Below are 22,429 nucleotides of genomic sequence, written 5' to 3'. Positions count from 1 at the left end.
GCTTCTTGAAAACAAGGCTTGATGATGAAGAAGCTCCAGGGAAGTAGAGGTGGGAGGCCTCACAAAAAACATGAGCCATGACAGAGAGCGAGGAAAACAGTCCTGAAGGCCCCCCACACCTGACCGTGGCTATGGACCTAGATTTTTGTCTCCCAGGATTAGAAGGCCTTTGGGTCTCTTGTGTGGGTCCCAACAGGGCCTAAACCCCTGGGTGGAGACCTACAGGCAGGAGGTGAGAAGTGGAAGCCAGGAGCCCAGTGTCCTGTTTATCCCTCCTACCGGCAGCACTGCCCCTGTCCCACTGGCCACCCTGGAGAGGCGCTGGCACCCAGCCACTGGCAGGAAAAGATCGCTGCCCATTCCTGGCCTAGCAGGAGGGCCAACCGATGGCTCAGCAACCGTTGATGTTTGTTTCCACTGTTCTGGAAAACTGGACAAGAAAAGTTCAAAGTCACGTTCCGCGGCCTGATGAGGTACCTGGGCTGTCACTGTGTCCTTTCCAGCCAGGGTCTCCGATTGGGGTGCCATCCTTCTGCGAGACCATACTACCTGCTGCGGTGCCCGCACTGACCACACCTGCTTCTTGCCCCTGCACCGGGGTTGGGCCGAGCCTTTGAGAGAGTGCTAGGGCTGTCCAGAAAATACAAGCCACCAAGACAGCTGGCAGTTTCCAGGTGCTACAGAGATCAAGAAAACCAACCTTTTCCCCAGGACTTGCTCCCTGCCCCCCAGGCTGAAAAGTGATGCCCACGTAGGCCACAGCTTCAAAGCAGGTCAGCCGTGCCTCCAGCTCCTCAGATCCGCCAACCACGGAACACCTCGGGCGCCCGCGCCCCTGGCCCCACCCATCTCGCGCTCACGGTGCACCGCTGCGCGCTGTGCCCGAGGCGGCGGCTGGCAGGGCCCGGGCGGCTCCAGCGGACTCCGCGGAGCAGCCGGCGACCGCGGCGGCGGGGGCGCGCGCTGTGCGCTACCTGGGCGTAAGACTGCGGCCGTCGCCGGGCTGGTGGCCGCGGCAGGTGTCTCCAGCCCGCGCGGTCAGCGCCGCCTCCTCGCCGGCTCCCGGCTCCGGCCCAGGCCGCGCACCTGCCGCCCATCTGCCCGCGCCCCCCGCACAGTGGAGCGCAGTGACTCCGCGCGGGGGACCCACGGTGGGACCAAGGGCCAAGGGGTCGCGCAGGGCCGCCGCAAGGCCTCCGGGGACCCCAGGCCGCACCGCGCCGAGCGCCCCCCGCGGGCAGGGAAAGGACGCCGGTCCCCGCGCATCCTCTCGGCCGCGTCCGGGGCTCCCGCAGCGCCTCGGCACCGCGCGGGAACCGAGGCCGGCGCGCGCCGCTTACCTGGGTCTGCAGCAGGGCGGCGGCAGGGGCAGAGCTACCGCAGGCCCCGCGCCGGGCGCAGGATGCTGTGCGCGCTCCGCTCCGCTCGGCTCCGCTCCGCCGGCCGCGCTCGGCCCCGCCCTCGGCCCCGCCCCGCGCGCCCGCCCCACCCCCGGCCCCGCGCCCTGGCGCTGGGCCCCTCAGCGGCCACAGCTGTCACACAAAGAGCCGGAAGTGGCTGGCGCGGGGCCTCGGGGCTTGGTGACCCGCGTCCAGGGTCCTCCACCCCAAAACTAGCCCCCGCCCTACTCTGGGCTGGAGAAGGAAGGCTGCCCCCCTTCCCCCCACCATCAACCCGGAACCACACCTGCAGCCTGGGCAGGGCGGAAGCTTCGGCCCCTTTCGGATCTCATTGGTCTCATTATCTCCAAGTGCTCATCTATCTAGCTCATCTGCAGGGGTCACCTGTTCTGTGCCAAGCGCCTGGCCTGGAGCTGGATGTTCACTGGTGTACAGAAAAGGGTCCCTGCCCTCGTGAAATGTATCATCACCAGAGTCAATTAACCTAGCAAGCGTCCAGTTAACGTTGGGAGCTCAAGGGAAGGAGCGGGGTGAAGTCTTATTACAGCTGAGCCGGGGTTAGGACCTTCCACTAATTGACCTTGCTTATTCCTAGGCTCTTGGCTCAGGACTCCCAGCCAGGCAAAGTGGTGCACGCCTGGAACCCTAGCACTGAAAGAGGCTCGGGCTGGAAGATGCAAGTTGAAGCTCAGCTCCTGCAACTAGAGAAGGCTGGGGGAGCACTTCAGTGCTTGAGCGTCCCTGGATTTGATTTCCGATACTGCAGAAGGGGACCAGTCCTCTCCCACTTCCTTTCTGTTCCTTGGAGCAGAATCGTGAAGCGTCCATCTTTGTAGCAGGTGCCACTACATTCAAGAAGAATTGCTTTTGGAGCAAAGAGGAGACGGAAAGCGCTTCTGAACAACCCTGGGGAAAGCCAGGATCCAGAAGGAACTGAGATGATTGGCTCCTTTCCCTTCAAGGTGCATCTGCTGGGACTCTTCCAAGAAGCTGTGCTCATTGAGATGCAGCTTAGGGAGCCTTCAGACCAGGTAGAAGTCTCAACCTAAGCAAAGGGTTTATTTTACCGCTCTGCTCTTGAGATGCTGCGAGATTGCAACATAAAGAATAACAATTACCCTCTGTACCTCAATAATTTGAGGGTAACTAACTTGAAAGCAACTTGAGACTTTATAATATATATATATAACAAGGTATAACATCTTGATACAAGGGAGCCTTTCTGCAGTGTTCACTAGAGCTCATAAATTTACCCAGGATCACCCAGCTATTTGTTCCTATAAATCGCAGGTCATATAGGAGCCACCGTTTTTCAAGTCTCAGAAGGACTTGTGAAGTCTGGTCTCTCACACCATTTCACAAGTGCTCAGAATTCATATTCTTTGTAGCTAGATGTTACATCACTCATCTCATTTACATGCCTATTTCAGAAATGATGACTTACATATTTATAGACACACATATATTTCTTTCCCTAATGCTATGTGGGAAAACTGTGTAGTGTGGAGGATGATGACTTAAAAAAAAAAAAAAAAGAACACGTGTTCCTTTTGTTTTCTTTTTTTTTAATGATTAAGTTTCCATTTTCTGTTGTGTTGTGTGCCTTGGGATTTCCAGTGCTAGTGAAACAGTGAAAACCCTGGTAAATCTGATTTTTATTCTGAAGTGCATATTATTTTAGGTTTCAATTATCTGGAAGACATATTTCTTCCTGTTGTTCTTTTTCTTTTCACCTTTCAGGAAGGAGCTGTTTACAAAAGATCACAAGAAAAGACTATTACCTATAGATTTGGTTAGATCTAGGCAAAAAAAAAATTAACTTAATCCCTGAATTCCAGCTGCTTTTAAGGGTTTTGTAGAGCAACTGTGTCAGAAATCCAGAGGCTCGTTTTTTGGTCCTAGTTTTGTAACCAACTGCAGAGTGATATTAGGCAAGTAGACTCAACCCCGTATTTCCCCATGTGTAAAATTAAGTAGATTGGACACAATCCAATAGCCCTCTATGTGGAAATTGCGTGAATGGGAACAAAAGGGCATGCTCCTTCCAGGCTAAGTAGTCCACTAGCTACACCCTGCTCTCAGAATGAAGCCCAAACTCACGCCTATGACCTATCAGATTGGTCTTAGCGGTTGTTATAGCTTGTAGATAAATGTTCCCCTGAAGCTACATGTGGTCATGGGTGGGCTGCTCAAGTCTCAGGAGGACTTATGAAGTCTTTAACTTCTCTGAGCTCACATCATTTCGCAAGTACTGAGAATTCACGATTCTTTATAGTTAGATGTTATATCACTCATCTCACTTAAATCATTACTTCAAACATGGTGACTTTCCAGAGGTGGCTGGATCTTGAGTGTGCAGTGCTGGAACCGAGGGTGTGTGATTACTAGGTTAGTCCACTGATTGGGTTGACATAGTTAAGGAGCCAGAAACATAACATTTCTGTCAACATGTGGATCAGATGAACAGCCAGCTCAAGATTAAATCTTTACAGGTTGCCATTAAAATTATAGCTGTCTATCTAGTGCCTTCAAATTACCTTCCTTTCCAGACTCTAGAAATCAGCAATCGTGTGTGTAATGGGAAGGCCCTCTCTGGCTGTGAGTGCTACGCACTAAGGGCATTTGGCCTGGATACATCATAGGGACAGAAAGAGGGCCGCTGTCATTGCTTGCTGATACTCCTGCTGCTGCTCCATTGGTTTGCTGTCTTCTGCCTGCTGAGAACTCTTTCTCCTCTGTGATGTCCCTCTGCCATGCCACCCTGCAACTGTGAACTGAATCCTCTACAAACTATTAGCTGAAATCAAACTTTCCTCCTTTAACTTTGGGTGTCAGGTATTTTGTCTCAGCAAGGAGGAAGGTAGCGCACACGATGATCTAGCATCTAACTCTGATGTCTCTTCCTATGCGAGCACCCTTGCTGTGCTTTAGCTAAAAGGAACCTTTTGTAGTTCTCCAAACTTGCTATGTTTTCACTCATGTTTGACTGTTGTACAAGCCAAAGCTTCTTGTTTAGAATACTTTGTTCTTCCCTTCCCTCCCTTTTCACACTTCTCCTCGCTTTTTCTGCCTAATTTCTTCTGGTATACCTTTAGCTGTTACTTGCTCCATGATCCCTCCTTGTGCAGATTGCTTTAGGATTCTCTGTCTTTGATCCGATGGCCCCTTGTGCTTCCTCCTTCATATTGCTAATTATGCTGCATTTCAGTGTTTAACACAATGCCTGCGTCTCACCATTTGAGGATAACATCTGGGAGAGCCAGGGATATATTTATCTTATCCCACTGAATCTTCAAAGACTGACATGGAGCCAGAAATATAACATTTCTGTCAACAAATGGATCAGATGAACAGCCAATTCAAGGTTAAATCTTCACAGATTGTCATTAAAAATTAGCTGACTGACTAAATTAGTAACTGACTATCTACTGCCTTCAAATTACCCTCCCTTCCAGACTCTAGGAATCAGCAATGAGAAGATGGCAGCTACTGTATGAGAACTGTTTTGCCACTTGCAAAGCTGTGGTTCAGGCCCTGTTCTATGGAAGGCAATGGTGATTAATTTAAGAAAAGTATCAAATCACTGAGGACATTGAGATCTCCATTCAAAAACCTTTGTCACACTCTGCTTCACAGAAACCAGCCATGGAATATCTGGAATGGTCATGAGAATTGATTCTAGAGAGGGGAAACACACAAAATAAAAATGACTAACATATGTTGCACACATTACTAATTTAATTTTCACAATTCTTCTACAAGGGAAATATAATCCTTTGTGATACTGTACAATTGAGGAAACTAAAGCTACTAAAAAACTTGCCTGAGTTACTGAAACCAAACCCATGGCATTTACTGCAGTTACGTACTTTATTTTCCTTGTTCCAAGCCACATTCATTTGTTTATTATCCCAAAATTATACTTAACATGTTATGGTCAATACACTTCATCAACTTGAGAAGTTTAGAAGTTTAACTAAGAGACTCAACAGGAAGCCAACTCACTTTGTAAACATGCTCAAACTGTGTAAGAAGAAGGCACAGAGGTGGTATACCCGCCCTGGGGCAGGAGAGTGTAGCCTGCTTACAATATATAAGGGAGGGGAAGAGGCTTGTTCACCTCCTCCTCTTCTGCTCTGGCTGCTTTTTCTGGCTGCTGCCTTGAAGTGTTGCTCCAGTACCATCCCTGCTACCTTGGAGCCAGCTGATTATGGACTGAAACCTCCACACACTGTAAGCTAAATAAACCTTTCCTTCCTTCATTTTGGGCGTCAGGTATTTTGTCCCAGCAAAGAGAGAAAAGTAACCAAGACACATGTGTTGCAGGAATATATAGATTGAAAATAAAAATTAGCAAGAAAAAAATTTGAAGTACAGTAAGTTTGAGTACTGTACTGAAGTTTGAAGTACAAAAGTTTGAGCTGTGAACTTCCGCAGATACAGACAGACTCACGCTATGAATATTTGTAGATGTGAATGAAACTCAGAGATAGCTCACATATCTGCTGGACAGTGTCACAGCTGTGCTGCTATGTGCTTACAGTACAGTGGGACAGTGTGCAGTGGAGTCATACGGTGTTTGGTCAGAGCCCAGGGCGTCTGGGAGTGAGAGGAAAGGCAGCAGTGATGTGGAAGGCACTGCTAGAAGCACAGAGCAATGCACATTTTGTATTTGTGTCAAAGGTGTGTGAGACTCACTTTGTTGGACTTATGAATAAACCAACTGATAAATGTTCTTCTGGACCAGAACTTACTCGAAATGAAATGGAGACTTACTTAATAAGGAAATAAATAGGCAATTATGATAAAAGCATGCATAAGACACGAAACTGACAAAAACCCAAAATAATAAAAATTCCTCTTTGTGCTCTCAGGTTGCTGCACTAGCCCCATATATTTGGCTTTAAGTATTTGTAGTATTTGTACTGTTGGGAGCAAAAGAGAAACTTCATGGTCAGTTACACGATTTAGATTAGCCACTAGATAGTATCTGCCTACTTGCTCCAAATTGCTTCATTTTATGGGTATAGGAATTCAGGCTCAGAAAGAGGAAGGCTGGCCTGTCCTAGATCCTGGGCCTTTCTCAAGGATAATGGGTTGTTTAACTCTTCCTTTGAATCTGTAACAACTTGTTAAAGTGTATGTCCTTGACCTGATATTTTTTGAATACTTATCTGCATGCAGCCAGCTTCTATGCTTATATGAGTAGGTTCATTTTATGCTCAAAACATTCCGAGAAGCAGCTCTGTTTTTGTTGTTCTTGTTTCAATTGGAAACTGGAGGACTATTTTGTAGTTGAAACATTACAGGCTTCATCCTGGGTCCTATGGAAATGCATGCCTTCCATTCTTTGCGGTATTTCTTTCATTGTGCTCATTTTCTACAACTTTGGGATACCTGACCTCCCTTGAAGATCAGCTCTTTTACACATAACTTAATGGCAAAGAACATTTCATCCTTAAACAAATACTTTTTGCAATAATTTCAGATAAGAACTGATCAAAACAGTATAAGCATATCCCCAACTGGATTTAGAATTCTGCAGTGAAACCGAGCTATAACCCTTGGTGTTGCTGTGCTCTCAGAGTTTGGCATAAGTGGATCTAATATCAGTCCCACAGAATGATTGTGAGCATTGGAACTTGGGGACACACAGGTCTGACTGCACACCCCATTCTGCCACTTACCAGGCCATGAGAGATCCCTTTAATTTATGGAGCCTTATGTGTTTTATCTGTAAAACTGACAATGATTTTACCTATCCCTGAAGGTGCTCATGGTGAATAAATGAGATAGCAAATGTAAAGTGCTAAGCAGAATCTGGAACCTCATAAGTGCTCACAAATGTAAGCTATCATCACCATCAGTGTTGCTATTAAAATGATTTAAATTTTGGTGTGATTCCTAGGGACAATGCAAGGCTTGGCATAAGCTTTGAGTTCAGTCTCACATGTGCTAAGTAAGTCTACTGCCCCTGTGTGTCACTTAACCGTCTCTGTTTATCACTTTCCTCCCCTGTCAAATAAGATCCCACTGCAATGTCATCCTCAAATTGCTGTAAATGTCAAACACAGTGCTTTAAGAAAGACAGAACAAGCCGGGAATGGTGGTGTACATCTGTAATCCCAGCACTTTGGAGGCTGAGGCAGGAGAACTGCTGCAAATTCAAGACCAGCCTGGGCTATAAAGTGAGCTCAGCCAGTCTGAACTGCATAGTGAGACCCTGCCTCAAAAAGAAGAAAAAGAAAACAAAACAGAAAAACATGGGAATGTGTATCTTGTCTCAGGTTCTCAACACTTCTACTCAAAATCAGTCTTTGAAAAAAAAAAAAAAGCAGAGATTGGTGATGCTATCTTGACTGGTGTGTGGCTCCAACCTAGAGGGCCATGGATAATCTCCTTGGCTCCTTCAACAAACTCTCCTGTGACTGTGGCTGGTATCTGTTGGCTTGGACCTCAAGGCTTTTGTTTCTAACATAAACATAATGCAGGGAGAGAAGTTGGAAGAAGATATGCTTTGATGCATGCTAGTTTCTCTGCTTGAAATGTCCTTTCAGGCCCTATCCCAAGGGAGGACATTTCTACTCGGGAACCTCTAGTTGCCTTTCACACATCCTTGGGGAACACCTCCCTGGTCCCTTTCTCAGGTGTTTTTACTTGGTTCTCTGTGCTTTCCCTCATCTCCATCAAGTAACCTACAACGACCCCTGGCAATTGCAGTTCACTCCTGTTGTACGGAAGTTATGTCTTTAAAGTTAGCATGAATGATAAACTAGCAAACATTGACTTTCCTAGAAGCTTCTGATTACAGCAGACCATACTTGTCAACCAATCAATATATAATTTTGCTTTATGCACATTTCTGTTAAAATAACCTTTAATATATACTGTTGATTCATTAATACTGTACATGGTCAACAGAACTGGAACTCATGCTTGCAGAAAGCTTATACAGTAGTTATTTTTTAAATGTAAGACATTACAATGTGCTCACAGTTAGGAACCATAAATAGCACCTTGCCACTATATTTTGGGTTACTTTGAATACCAAAGTAACTCCTACAGAAGCAAAAAGTTCTGACACTAAACAGATTACAAAAAGACCACTTGTTTACAGCACAAGATGGGAAAATAAAACATTGCCCTCTTTGACCTCAGTTGGGAATGTGCATGTAAAAAAGGACAAAATTTTACTGTTCTACAAATAGGCACATCATGAATGACTGCAGAAGAACTAAAACAAAACCAAAGTCCTCGAATATTGATTTCTGGGCTAAAACAAATTTTAGCAAATAGGCAAGTTTTCAAATATACAGTCCACATATAATGAGGACCAATGCTTATGTTTTGGGATGTTTTCTGTCCTGCAAGCTTCTTAGAGGAAGGGTCTGTGTCTGCAGCAGGCTGTTCAATTTGCTCTTTTGCCGCGGGAGCCTGACCTCTCTGGACTGCTGTGCTGGAGCACAGCTCCTGGATCCTCTGGCTTTCAATTGGGTTGGACCAACCAGAAATACTAAGGATTGATGGAGGGGTGAGTGGGGCGCATCTTTCCCTGTGAAGTTTGTTGCCTTGAGCTTTCTCTGCCCACCACTAAAGCTCTTTCCTTTCAAGGCAATGTTCTCCAGGTGGCTCCTTTCTGTACTGGAAAGGCCACTTCCCTTCCTCATTCCTTAGGGCGTGTGCATGGCAACTCCTCACTTCAGTCACTTCGCACTGCTATCACAAGATACCTTGGGCTAATAGCTTATAAACAACGTGAAGTTCTTCTCATAGTTGTGGAGGCTGGGACATCTGTGATCAAATTTCCAGAACACTGAGTGTTCTACGAGGGTTTGCCGTCTGCTCCATAGATGGTGCCATGCTGCTGTGCCCTCACATGGTGGAGAGTTGGAGAGCAAAAGAAATAGTCCTTCATGTTCTTTTATAAAGGCATTAATCCTAACCATGAGGTTGGAGTGTTCAAGACCTGTCACCAAAAGGTCCCACTTCTTAATACTACTAACTTGGGGTTATGAATTGTGGAGGGACCCACACATTTGAACTGTAACACTCCTCAGCTGCCATTTCCCTCTGTGCCACTTTGTTACGTGCTCCTAATGTGAACCACATGTTTCCAATAGCTCTTTTGTAAATATGCTCTCCTTAACTTAGCCTGATTTGGGATGTGTTTGTCACCTAATGGAGGTCTTATTCATCGTGCTAAACCCTCTACCTAATACAGAACCATAGTAGGTGGATAGTATTTATGAAATAAATAAATAATTTCTAAAACTCACAATAATACCTGTGTTTCCATTATTTTACAAGCCAGTGATACATTATGCATTGGAGAGAATCTCAGAGTCCTGATACACACACACACACACACACACACACACACACACACACGAGATGGCTCTCAAGAATGGGGTATGGGAAACCCAATTTCTAGCAGTCCTCGTAGAAGCATTCTAAACTAACACATACTCTAACATAAAAACAGATGTTTATTGTGCTAATGAGCTTTCACCTTTAATCTTCTCTTTCTGATGTCACAACCTCAAACCCTTCTAACTAGGGAATTAAAGCCCTTTTTGCAATCCTCTATCTCTCTGTCTCTGTCTCTGTCTCTGTCTCTGTCTCTCTCTCTCTCTCTCTCACACACACACACACACACACACACACTCCCCACTCAGCTGAGCGAGGTATATTTTGTCTCTCTCTCAGAACAGTGGGCTCATGTGGTGAGAGATTCAGGGAGAATGGGGTCAGCAGGGATACGTGGTGAGCCACTCAACCTCCCTTAGAGCTCTCCCGTGTGAATTTCCATCAGTGGGTGCCCAGCCCCGAGGTGAGTCCTTGGAACGTCTGGAGAGAAGTCACGGACTGAACTGACCCCCACAGTGACACCAGCATTTGATAAACACAGTGCCCCACATCCCCAAAAAGTAACACAACTCTTATGGCACTGGAATTTTAAGAGACAAGGGAACAGCTATTTATTGCTGCCCAGCAGTCACTGAAGAACTCTGAATTACAAATTTCCACACGTCACCCACACAGCAGATGTCAGTGAACGAGTATGAACAATAACCTGGTGCTGTGAACAGGAAAAAATTCATCTCCAAATCGATTTCTCTTCCACCAGCTTTGCCTTTCTCCAGTCTACTCACCACATGGCTGGCAGAATATAGTTTAAGTGCAATTTGGATTTTCTTTTCTTGCTCAATGATATTTCTACCGACAGGGTAAAATTTTACCTTTTTGGGATTTTAAAATATGCCTAGATACACATCCTCAATTTCAACTTCTCTTCCTCCTAGTAGAACACACAGAGAGACACTGAGCTAAAGCTTCCCAAAATATTCTGTTCCCTTTATCTGGAAAGTATTTGTTGCATCATATACACATTTGCTCTGCAAAACTCAGTTAGATATAAACTTACTTTTCAAACTAAAATGTGCATACGATTGTCTGGACAGTGTTACAGCCCAGGTTCTTATCTGACAAATAAGGAAGCCGCTTGACAACTTGCATTTCACAGGAGGTGCTGGTGCTGATGCTGCTGGTCCAGGGACCATGCTTTGACCCGGAGAAGTTTTCCATGATGCTGTCCCTCCCCTGGTAGAGTCCACTACTCTTTCTCCAGGCTCATGCCGCCTTCTCTGCTGCTGTCAATGCTGCATTACAACCTCACTTGTTTATATGTCAGTCAGACCAGGAGTTTTGTCTTTTTCACCTTTGTTTCATCGTCCCCCAGGGCACATGGCACATAGGAAGCATTTGATAGTTGTGTGTTGAATGAATGTGGTTGGCTATATAGTCTTTATCTATTTGTGGAAGATGAAACCACACGGTCACTTTTACTTAAGCAAAGTTCTGGAGTTAGCCTTTTGGGAAATATGGAACCCAAGTCATACAGACTGCATTTGTTGAAACATACACAGCTTTATTTGCCATATGCAATTTTTTTGACTTGCTGTGCTCTACAAAGGATACAGGATACTTGCAACCTCTTTATTTTGAATGTGTAGCAGTGATTATATACTAATAAATAGACATCTGATCCACATATAAATACACAGTCACGAAAGATACAAAATACATTTCTACAAAATGCAACTACAACTAAAACTGAATAAAGGAATTTTCTGCGAAAAGGGCACCATTTTCAAAACGTGAGGGCAACAAACGTCAGGCAAGAAGCCTATTCTGTGACACCGAACCCTGGGCATGAGCAGTTCACACATGTTCAGTTAAAGGCCCATGAATCTGAGATTAAAAAAGATAATACCATACTAGGGAAAGTTTTCTAAACCAAACCACAGAGACCAGTCAATTTTGATGCTTTTCTTGTAGGCTGGATGTCCCAGAAATCATCCCTAGGTAAGGTTTCCAAAAGAGAATGTACAAAATGCTGAGAAATAAACAGGGATGATTGTGGTAAGTTGTGTAAAATTATCTTCAGAACGATATTTTATCTTAAGGCTCTCTGTTTCACAATAATTACAGTTAAAGGATATGCATCTATATCTGAAGCCAGTCAGACATCATAGGACTTAGGAAGCGTTGATTGCAACACTCGTGCTAATTTTCCTAAGAGCTTTATGTGAACACTACAGGAGAATCAAGTCTCTCATATCATGGAAAGCGCTCCCCATGAGAAGACAACACTCGAAGTTAGGATGATAATTAGAGGGCACATGTACGCTTCCGCCGTAGCATCTTTTAAAGCTGCTTTCAAGCTCATCTATAAATGGCTTTATGCAAACTGACTGTTGAACCGGGAAGATTAACGCTAATTAACTGAGTAACTCCAAAGTCATTAACTGTGATCAAGGTGAAGATGGAGAAGGTGAAGATCCTGATCCAAGTTGGGGGCTGCACTGCTCACCTTTGTAGCCTAGGCAGAAGCAAAATTACTCACTGGTGCTGTTGCGTGACTTGCCTTGGCTCTCAGTCTTTCCCCTCTGCAATGCGGACCTCCTTTGCAATTCTCTTCCTTCTCAGTAGGAGGCAATGTTGAATAAGAATAAAAAAAGTTTGCACTCTAGCAAGAAATATTTGGACTAAAATCCCAGCTCTGAACTCCCCAGTTCTGTCATTTTGGGCAGGTACCATGGATTTTTTAAGGACTCAGTTCTATAATATGTAAAATGGGGACAATATTACTATCTCAAGGGGTTGGCATGGGCCATGGTGAACTGAGATTCTGTAGGAATGGCTAGTAACTCTGCATATATTCACTTTGCTTATTCAAGTGCTCAATCAACAGCAGACATCCTTGTACATCATGGAAGCACCTCAGTCAGTGCTTGACTCAGTTTCCATCCAGACAGGCTGAGGAAGGACAAACTCCTTTTTTCTCTCCTAGAAGTTGGGGAGTCTTGATGTCTCAACCTTGAAAGTGTCAACCCCCAGGGCCTAAATAACCTTCAATCCCTCTGCAGGGCTGTGCTGACCAGCACGATGCTGCCCTCTGTTGATGTGGGTAAACAGTGCAGACAAGGGGCTGACTGCCAAAGGCTTGAAAGATGAGAGTCCAGAAGTAGCTGTTTCCTCTCATTCTGTGTAGATGAGGAGGCGTAGTCACTTGTGTGGCTTGGTATAAAATGGGAGAGCTGGAGTGGTTAGAACTTAAGGCCTGTTTGGTACTTGTTGGTTTCCTGCTCTTAAAAACTGTCCCATTCTTGTCTGGATATCAAATACCAATGGTCCAACTAAAGTATGCTAAGGGCTCAGCCCATCCATCCAGCACAGCTCCCCATGCTGCACCAAGCAGAGAGATGGCAGCGGGCTCTGTAACCTCAAGAGAGCTGCCTCTCAGGACATCCGGCCTCTATGTGAGAAGCTGCTCCAGCTCATCTGTGGCAGGAAGTGGGGGCTGACAGCTTACAGCTACAGAACTCTCTTCCTGGCCTTAATCAACTCACTGCTTTCTCAGAGGAAGGGCCTTGCTTCTCATTCTCCTTGCCCTCCCTCGTATACTCGAATATTACATCGGATCAAAAAAAAGTCCCTTGACCATAAACTTGAGATGCAGGCTTAAAATAACAATAAAAGTAAGAATCTGTGATCTTCATCTGTCTCTCCCTATTGCTAAGAAGTGCAAGAAATGTTTCCCGAAAGCTGTCAGATGGAAGTTTGTGCACTCCAGGACCAGAGGCTAGCGGGGCACAGGGACAGCCCTGCTGTGTGGCCTGGCCCTCAGCTCCGTGGTGGAGTTGCCCGCCTATGGTCTGGCCACTGGCCTCTGTCAAAATGCTGCCTTCGTGGCAGCTCAGGAGCAGGCACCACAGGCCAGGCTGCTTCTGGAGGGTCCGGGGCTGATGGTGACAGCTGCTAATGCTCTGTGGAAGGAGGACAGTCCTCCTCCGCTCAGGGTGTACAGTCCATGGCCTGGCAGCGAATCTCCACTAAAGTCCCGATTCTGCCATTTCGGCCAGTTGTCCAAATAGTCTGGAGAAGGGCGGCCGGTCTTCTGGTCTCTGGAGAGGAAGAGAGAGGACTCTGTGAGTTCCTCGTATTCATCTATCACAGCTAAATTCAAAGCAAGCCCACAAAGCAAGCATGTTTCTATCTAGGTTATATTGGAGCCATTATGCCCTCATGGTTAATACCAGGTTTTCTGCAATCAGACAGTCTGGTTTTAAATCTCAGCGCTACTTGTCATTAGCTATATGATAGGTTACTCAACTACTTGAGGCTGTTTTTGTCATTTGTAAGAAGGAGATGAAATAAGAAAACCTATCTCATAAAATTGTTTCGAGAATTAAGTACATCGTGTAATAATGCATCATAAAATTAGTGTTAGATAAAAAAAGAGAAATACTCAGTCTCATAAAATTAAGTCTCATAAAATATAATAAGAGCTTTATCGGGAAAAATGCAAAAATTCTAATGAAAGAAATCAAAGATTGAAATAAATATAAAGACATTCACATTCATGGATAGAAAGACTACATTGTTAAGATGGCAATTCTTCAAAACTTAAACAACCCAATTCCAGTCAAAATGCCAGAGAGTTATTTTATGGATATTGACAAACTGATTCTAAAATTTACTTGGTAAAGCTAAAGACTCCAAGAGCCAATATGATAATGATAAAAAGTTGAAGGCCTGACACTATCTGATGTCAAGGCTTCCTACAAAGCTACAGTAATCACGTCAGTTTGGCACTGGTGAAAAAAATAAACAAATAGAACAGTGGAACAGACTAGAGAGACCAGAAATAGAGCCATATAAATCCAGTAAACAGGCCTCTGATAAAGGAACAAAGAAGAAAGGGAAATCTTTCTGACAAACCTGTGCTAGAATAATTGGACATTCATATCAAAACAATGATTCTAGCAAAAGACATCTCACCTTTCACAAAAACTAATTCAAAGAGTGGGGGATTTAGCTCAGTGGCTCAAACACTTTCCTGATAAGCACAAGGTGGTGAGTTCAATCCCTGGTACAAAACCAACCAACCAACCAACCAACAAACAAAAAATCCTAAAATGTATTAACTGTGCTCATTTGTTAACTATAAACACAAAATGCACCCAGAAAAAAAAAACAAAAGCGGCTAATGGAATGAAATCTAAGATCCAAAACTATGCAAATTTCATGAGGTAACATAGGAAACAATCTGGGTGACTTTAGGTCTTGCAAAGAGTTTTTAGGTGTAATGTCAAAAGCACAATTCATGAAGGAAAAAAGATGGATGTTGAACTTTATTAAATTAAAACCTGGTCTGAGAAAGATGTTGCTAAGAGAATGAAAAGACAAATTATACACTGGATGAAAGTATTTTCAAAACATATGATAAGGAATTTCTATACAAAAATATACAAAGAATTCTTAAAACTCAACAATTAAGAAAAAACCCTTCTTTGAAAAATGGGCCAAAGAGCTGAACAGATATTTCACCCAGAAGTCGTACAGAGGGCAAATGCACATATGGAAGCTGTAAAGTATCACTCGTCATTAGGGAAACACAAATTAAAACAAAGATGAAATATTGCTACATGTCTCTGAAAATGACTGATATACCGCACAAAAAGTACCGACACAGATAACATGGTAAGGCCACTATGGAAGATAGCCCGGCAGTTTCTCACAAAACTAAACATAGCTTTACCTTATGATCCACAGTCACATTCCCAGACATTTACCCAGTTGAGGTGAAAATTTGTGATCAGAAACAGATCCACATAAATGGATCCGTCTACATATAAATATGTACAGCAGCTTTATTTATCAGTGCTGAAAACTGAAAGCAACTAAGATTTCCTTTAGCTGGTAAATAGAAGCAAACAATGATCTATCCATACAGTTGAATATTATTCAGCAATATAAAGGAGCCATCAAACCAAGAAAAGACACGGAGCAGCCTTAAAATCATATTACTAAATGTGAGAAGCCAGCCTAAAAAGGCTCTATAGTGTATCATTCCCATATGTGACATCCTGGAAAAGCTGAAGTATGGCACAAATTGGTAGTTGCCAGGAGTCTGGACATGGAGGAACAGATAAAGAGAGGTCCAGGAGAAATTTAGGGGATAGAAAATATTCTACGTGATCCTGTGATGGTGGACACAGGCCATTAACCATTTGTCAGAACCCACAGAACTCCACAGCACCAAGAGTGAACCTTAATGTAAACTATGGACTTCAGTTGGTAATGATGTATAAATAGAGGTTCTTTACTCGTTACAAATGTACCAAACTCAGGCAAAATGTTAATTAGAGAAAACTGAAGAGAGAAGGTGTCCAAGAACTCTCTGCAGTCTTAGTTTAGTTTTCTCTAAACTGGAAACCTCTAAAAAAAGGTAAAGCCTATTAATTAAAGTTTAAAGAGAAAAACATATGAAATATTAGGTACCATGATTATAATATTATGTAATCCTTATAAAGTGACCAGGATTTGTATTTGTAAGGTTCCACCTGGACCCGACTCCTCCAGCCCCCAGCCTGCTTGCCCACAGAAGAGCTGCTCTCTGCAGGCAACTCAGCTCAGCACTGAGGCTGTCATCAGCCAGCATGGGACATTGTGGCGGTGATAAGATATGGCAAAAAATTTTGCATGTCGTGGGGCCATCTGGAAGCATCCAAGAATTTATACTGGATACTTCAAGGACTCTGCCTACCGAGGTGCAAGACTGCCGGAGAACTCTGAGCACAGATGCTTACTGCGGGTCTTCCTGCCCAATGTTCCCTGCCTTCTCGCTATCCCTATGCAAGGCACAGGCTTGTCTCTTTTCAGGGCAGATGGTCTCATCGCATTCTCTGCCTCCTGCACCCAGGCACGATACACTTCATGGCGTGTTGCCCTTACACAGCCTGGTGATCTCTCCTGGCTCCCTCTCTCCTTGGTATGTTACATATGTTATAGTTCTGTGTTCTTATGTTTTTGCTGTTTGCTTCTGTATGGAAAAGCTCTATAATTTTACAGATGATACATTATTTAATCATCTTAAAAATAAGAGAAAGGAGGCTCAGAAACTTGTCTGAGATAAAGATGTGTTAAAGCCGAGACAAAATCCAAACGTCCTCTCTATACGTATTTTAAAAATTATTCCGCTTTGTTGTCTTTCATTGTTGTGAATTTTTATTGACGCTCTGCTTCAGCAACTTCCCACTTACAGCAGCAATGAACAGTTTTCAGGTTTATCAAAAATATCTGAGACGTGTGTTCCTATGGCTAAAGGCAAAGCCTTCGACTGAAGTCCAGGGTACTTGAGCTGTCTGCGAGAGTACAGAGCAACTACAAATTGTGAAGTATTAAAGATTAGTATGATCTTTATTTAATCCACTTTAATAGTCTCATAGCAAAGGTAAATTTCTGTTCCTCTAATAAATATACAGTGGTTCTATGATGTTATGGATTTTTCTTGTCTGAGGTCCAGGGTTAGGGATTGTAGCTTAGTGGTAGAACACTTGTCTAGCATGTGAAAGGCCCTTTTTGCAGTCCCCAGCACCACACCCACAAAAGTAATAATGATAAAGAAAATAAAATAAAAAATAAAATTGAAGTCTGATCCTATCTTTATCTTTGAATCTTATGGTTTGTGCTATTATATAGTAAATTGAGTTATAATTAAGGTTGCTATTACCTGTGTTAGGAATAGGAAATCTGTTAATAGACTAAAAAAAGTGATAGTGGGAATGTGGAAAAAGGAAACTCATACACAGTTGTAAGAATGTGAATTAACAATCACGATGGAAGACAGAATAGAAGTTCTTCAAAAAACTAAAATTAGAACTACAGTACATCCCAGAATTCCTCCTCTGGGGTACGTATCCAAAGGAATTTAAATGAGCATATCAAAGGTTACCTGAATTCCCTTGTTTGTTGGAGCAGGAATCACAATAGCTAAGGTATAGAATCGACTTAGGTGCCATCAACAGGTGAAAGGTGAAAGCTTGTGTGCTATATATACCAGGGAATTTGAGGCATCCACAGAAAGGAATATCTTATCATTGGCAGCAAAATAGATGGAAATAGAAGACAGTGTACTAAGTAAAATAAGTTGAGCACACACACATACAAAAACCCCCGAATACTGCATGTTCTTTCTCATCCACAGAAGCCGAGAGTCAGGCTGAATGTGGAATAGCTGGAGAAGGTGGAGGGAGGAGGAACAGAGCCAGGCTGTATAATGGGACCCAGGACACGGATGGGGAAGGGGTGAGCTCTCCTTCCACTGTGCAGTAGGTGGTTAGTTCACAGCATGCATTATATATTTAATTAGAAAAGTATAAGGCTCTAACTATACTGTAATGATAAGGAGATAGAAACATTAATTATCTTGATTTGATCAGTTCACATTATGTACATGTATTGAAACATCATACTGTATGCTATAAAATTTATAATTGCTGTGTTAATCAAAATTTATTTTTAAAAATTTAAGGAGAAAGAATGCTAAAAATTCTGATTCCATCATTACACACTGTATGCATTAGTACATGTATTGAGTTATCTCACTGTATTCCACAAATACATACAACTAAAATAGTAATTCAAAATTTTTAAGGGATTCTTAAAGTCATATTCCTGCTAATCTGTTTTATTCATCCCCGCTCCTTATTTCTAAAAGGCTTCCTTTCTCTGGGAAAGGATGCAGCGCTGTGGTCACATACTCTAACGCAGGGGGACACCACTGTCTACTGACCTCTTTCCAGCACTGATTCATGATTTGGTAGATGGGAGCAGAGGCAAGTCGAGGCTTATACAACCGAAATCCGGTACTGATGTCTTCTACCACCTCCGAGTTGCTTCGGTTTTCATAGGGGACTCGGCCTTCGCTGAAGACTTCCCACATCAGCACACCTACAAGCAATGAGGAACACAAGACGGCTAAGGGCAGCGTCCCCAGGTGGCAAAGGAGCCCACCTGTCCCTAGAAACCGAGGCTCACTGGCAGTCAGAAATCAAGTCGCTTGTCCCAGACCTGTGGAAGTATCCTATTAAGCATGGCCAAGGCTTCTTAAGCCGGTTCTATTTCTTTTCTGTTCTTTCTTTTTCTTTTTTGTTTTGTAAAATGCTTAAGGAACTAAAAATTTCCCAACTTTCCTAGAAGCAAAGCATTTTCAAGATCAGGCCTTTATTACTTTTAACTAAAACATTGCAACTAAAATTCTTAAAGGAGGAAAACTCAAATGTCTACATGTGCTATAAACGGAAGGGGCGGCACGTGATAGATACAGTGGGAACTGATAAGAGTGTAGGAAACCAGAGACTGAAACTTTTGCCTTAGTAGGGTGGCGTGGATTTGGCTGCCAGTCAAAGCATGGCATATAGAAATGGGGGCTCAAGATTGTCTTATTTTCTGATTTTTTTTAAAAGAAAAGAAGTCAGATATTGGCAGTTAAAAATGGGAACTTATTTAAGTTTTAAAACTACACTAAAACAAAACTGAAAATCCAAACTCTCAAGCTTTTTGAGACTTGATATGACATCACAAAAAATGGAAAATTCCACAGCATGAAAACTTTGTTTATGCAAAAATTATTAACAAACATTGTATAAGAAGATTACCTTCAGGCTATGGATATATATGAAACAAATGAATTTGTGTTTAGATTTAGTCTTACCTTCAAAATATTTCATTAGGTGTGTAAATATTTCAAAATCTGAAATCTAAAATGCTTGTTTGGTTGCAAGCATTTCAGGTAAAGAAACTCAACCTGTATTACATACTTTATAGACCCAGCAAAATACATCTTTGTGTTTTCTATTCTTCATCTCTGATTTAATCCCTTTTGTTCTTCTAACCTTAGCAGGAGGCCACAGCCAGCCTTATTTTTATCATGTGCTTATTATATTCACAGGTCAGCAGAGCACATGAACTAACCCAGGGGCTCCCAAGTTATAATCCCCCAAACAGCTACATAGAAATCATCTCAGAGACTTGGTCAAACAGCAGCTTCCTGAGTCTCAGGCCATGCCCCTGGCTCAGAATTCCTGGGGACTCTTCAGAGATACCTGAGGAGTTGGAAACTCAAAGCCTGACTGTAAAGAAGGCTGATTAGTGGCCCAAGTGCCAGGATTTCCAGTGAGATTCACTTTGAAAGTAGAACACTACTGAAACATGGCATGAAAACAATTGCTCTAAAACAAAACCATCTAATGCATAGATGAGGGAATTGAGGAAAGTTCAAATAAGTTCCTTGACTTGCTCAAATATCAAAGCTAATTAGGGCCAAGGGGTGGGGGTGGGGGAAACACTTTTTGACAAAGTCCAGTGGGCCGAGGCAGCAGAAAGCTCTCAGCCCTGCCAGGTCTCTTGCCACCTTGGTTTCCCCAAACTTCTCTTCGCTGAGCCACTTCCTTCTGCACTCAGCCATCAACCTCATTCCTGGATGGTTTTCAAACAGCACAGTTTAGGCAGGGATGATTTGCATCCAACCCTTCAATTAAAACTGTAGCAGAAAATTCCCAGCCTGACGGATACCCCGTGACTGAATGAGGCCCTTTCAGAGTGAGAAGGTGCAGATGCCAGTGCAGCTCCAGGCGTCTCTGTGGGCTGCTGGCTGGGTGGGTGTGGCCCCTCCATCACCTGTGGGGGAAAGGAGGGAGTGTGGCCCCTGATTCTCCCAGCCCTATGCACCAGGAGAGGCCTGTCATCGAGAATGACATCAGCGCAGTTTCTTCCAAGTTCATTCTATGACTGAAACCTGGCTAACAAAGTAGCAGCCAAACATGGTGAACAGGGATTGTTTTAAGGATAGATCAGAGATACTCATAATCAATCTTGGTTCCTGGAAATGGACATTCTAAAATGTTAACGATGTTTAAATTAGTTCTTTTCCTGAGGTATTTAACTAGCCAGGTTTCCCCTGGTTCCGGTCACTAGTACACCTTTTTAGGCCCTTCACAGAGAAGGGCAAGCTCACTCTCCAGTTTCTACCACAGTATAATGCTTCTTGTAATCCAAATAAAAGAGGTTATCTGGTGTATTTTTGTGCCTACCCTGTGTTACGACTCAGATCAAAAACACTCCCCAGAGCCTCATGGGCTCACAGGCAAGGCTTTGGAAGAGAACTGGAGGGCCACAGAGCTGCCTTGCTGTGAGGAGGGAGGGTGTGGCTGGAAGAAGTGAGTCACCAGAGATGTGACCTGGAAAGGTCTGTCTCCCTCCAGACTGGTCCTGTCTCTCTGGGCCTCGTGGCTCCCGTGCAGTGGACAGCTGTCTTCTGCTGTGCCCCCCTGTCAAGCCCACACTGCCCTGGAGCTGGCCCGTCACAGACTCTAACCAGGATCGAAACAAACCTCTCCTCTTTTAAGCTGCAGGTGTCTGGTGTGCTTCTTAGAGACAAGAACGCGACTCAGACATCTTGAGCATGCGCGGACTGTGATGTAACAAGACAAATCCAGCAAGACCTCCGGGTCCTTCCCATCAGTCATTCCTCCCTTATTCATGTCCATCTGGCCTTCTCAGGAATTCTGATTCCGCATTGTCCCCTGCCAGCTGCATCACCTGCTTCTGCACCGAGTCAGTGTCCCCTGGTCTTTGGACAGATCACACTTTTGTCCTTGCTGACTGCTGACACTGTTCCCTGGCTCTTTGAATGTTCACACTTCCCTTTTGTTACTTGTATTTCTGCTCACGCATTCCGTGTCAGATAACAAGACTTAAAGCAGACTCTTCTTCCACCCCAGCTACCCTCTACCCCATTAGTGTCTTAGGAATAGCCCTTACTAACCCCTGCTTGACTGTGTCTTATGTTGGTTGGCTTATTTATGCTGTTATCTGCCTCTTCCCCCTCCCCTAAAATTTAGCTCCAAGATGACAGAGGTTTTTCATGTTCTATGCACTTTTGCAGTCTCAGCACCCAGATTAACTCCTGGCAATAGTAGATACTCAATATACTGCTGTTGAATTCTGTTTCCTGAATCCTACTTCCGGTGTTCTCCTTCCTGAGTTCTATTTCCTGAATCCTACTTCCGGAATTCTATTTCCTGAATCCTTGAGGGTTGAGCACTGAAACATAATGTTGAACACAAAAGCTCCCTGCCTTCAGAGCACTGATGTTTTCATTTTCAGACTGCTGCAGTTTTTGACCTTAGGAGAGTCAGAGGGATAGAAGACAAACTCTTGGGTTCTTAAACTGTTACCCATTAAAAGCATGGGTGTGTGTGTGTGTGTGTGTGTGTGTGTGTGTGTGTGTGTGTTTTCTTGAGGCATATGTGGACTTAAAAAGTTTTTTTCCTAAACACTGTGACTCACTTGGGCCTACCGGATGCTTACTAGGTAACTAAAAATAGAACGAAACTGACCTTCATTCTGTAACACCAAATCCTCTCAGCTCTGCCTATAGGCACGCGAGTTATTTAGAGGACACTTGTCTGAAAGTTGGTTAAACAGTGTTTATTAGGCCTAACTGCCTTAGCCTGTCTCATTGCACCTCAAGATCCAGGCTACCAAGATAAGATAATTATAGGGTCACTCAGTTACACCCAGAAATCTTCACTGACCTAAACCTAAAGGCACCTTGGGTTCCAGCAGAGCCTCACCTGACTGAGACAGCCCTGAGCAGAGTCAGGAGGGACTGATGGGTC

General features: G+C 43.9%; 2 protein-coding genes across 3 annotated transcripts in view; both read right to left on the bottom strand.

The window, feature by feature from the left end:
* Window positions 1–1,493, bottom strand: part of Cyfip2 (cytoplasmic FMR1 interacting protein 2) — a 118,289-nt gene extending 116,796 nt beyond the window's left edge. For both annotated transcript variants that reach the window (XM_063230705.1, XM_063230708.1), the window contains exon 1: window positions 1,341–1,493. The gene's annotated coding sequence lies outside the window, so the exon portion shown is untranslated. The remainder of the gene's footprint in view (window positions 1–1,340) is intronic.
* Window positions 1,494–11,307: 9,814 nt separating this feature from the next.
* The window catches only part of Itk (IL2 inducible T cell kinase), a 59,590-nt gene continuing 48,468 nt past the window's right edge, over window positions 11,308–22,429 (bottom strand). Inside the window, exons 16-17 of the mRNA XM_003473285.3 lie at window positions 18,541–18,698; window positions 11,308–13,867 (exon numbers count right to left, since the gene is read on the bottom strand). Coding sequence (XP_003473333.1) covers window positions 13,796–13,867; window positions 18,541–18,698 — 230 coding nt within the window. The 3' untranslated portion in view covers window positions 11,308–13,795. The remainder of the gene's footprint in view (window positions 13,868–18,540; window positions 18,699–22,429) is intronic.

The sequence above is a fragment of the Cavia porcellus genome, unplaced genomic scaffold (genome assembly GCF_034190915.1).
Source record: "Cavia porcellus strain 051 isolate PalLab524CR breed Dunkin Hartley unplaced genomic scaffold, mCavPor4.1 scaffold_19, whole genome shotgun sequence".
NCBI lineage: Eukaryota > Metazoa > Chordata > Mammalia > Rodentia > Caviidae > Cavia > Cavia porcellus.
This window is presented reverse-complemented; position numbering and strand designations above follow the sequence as displayed.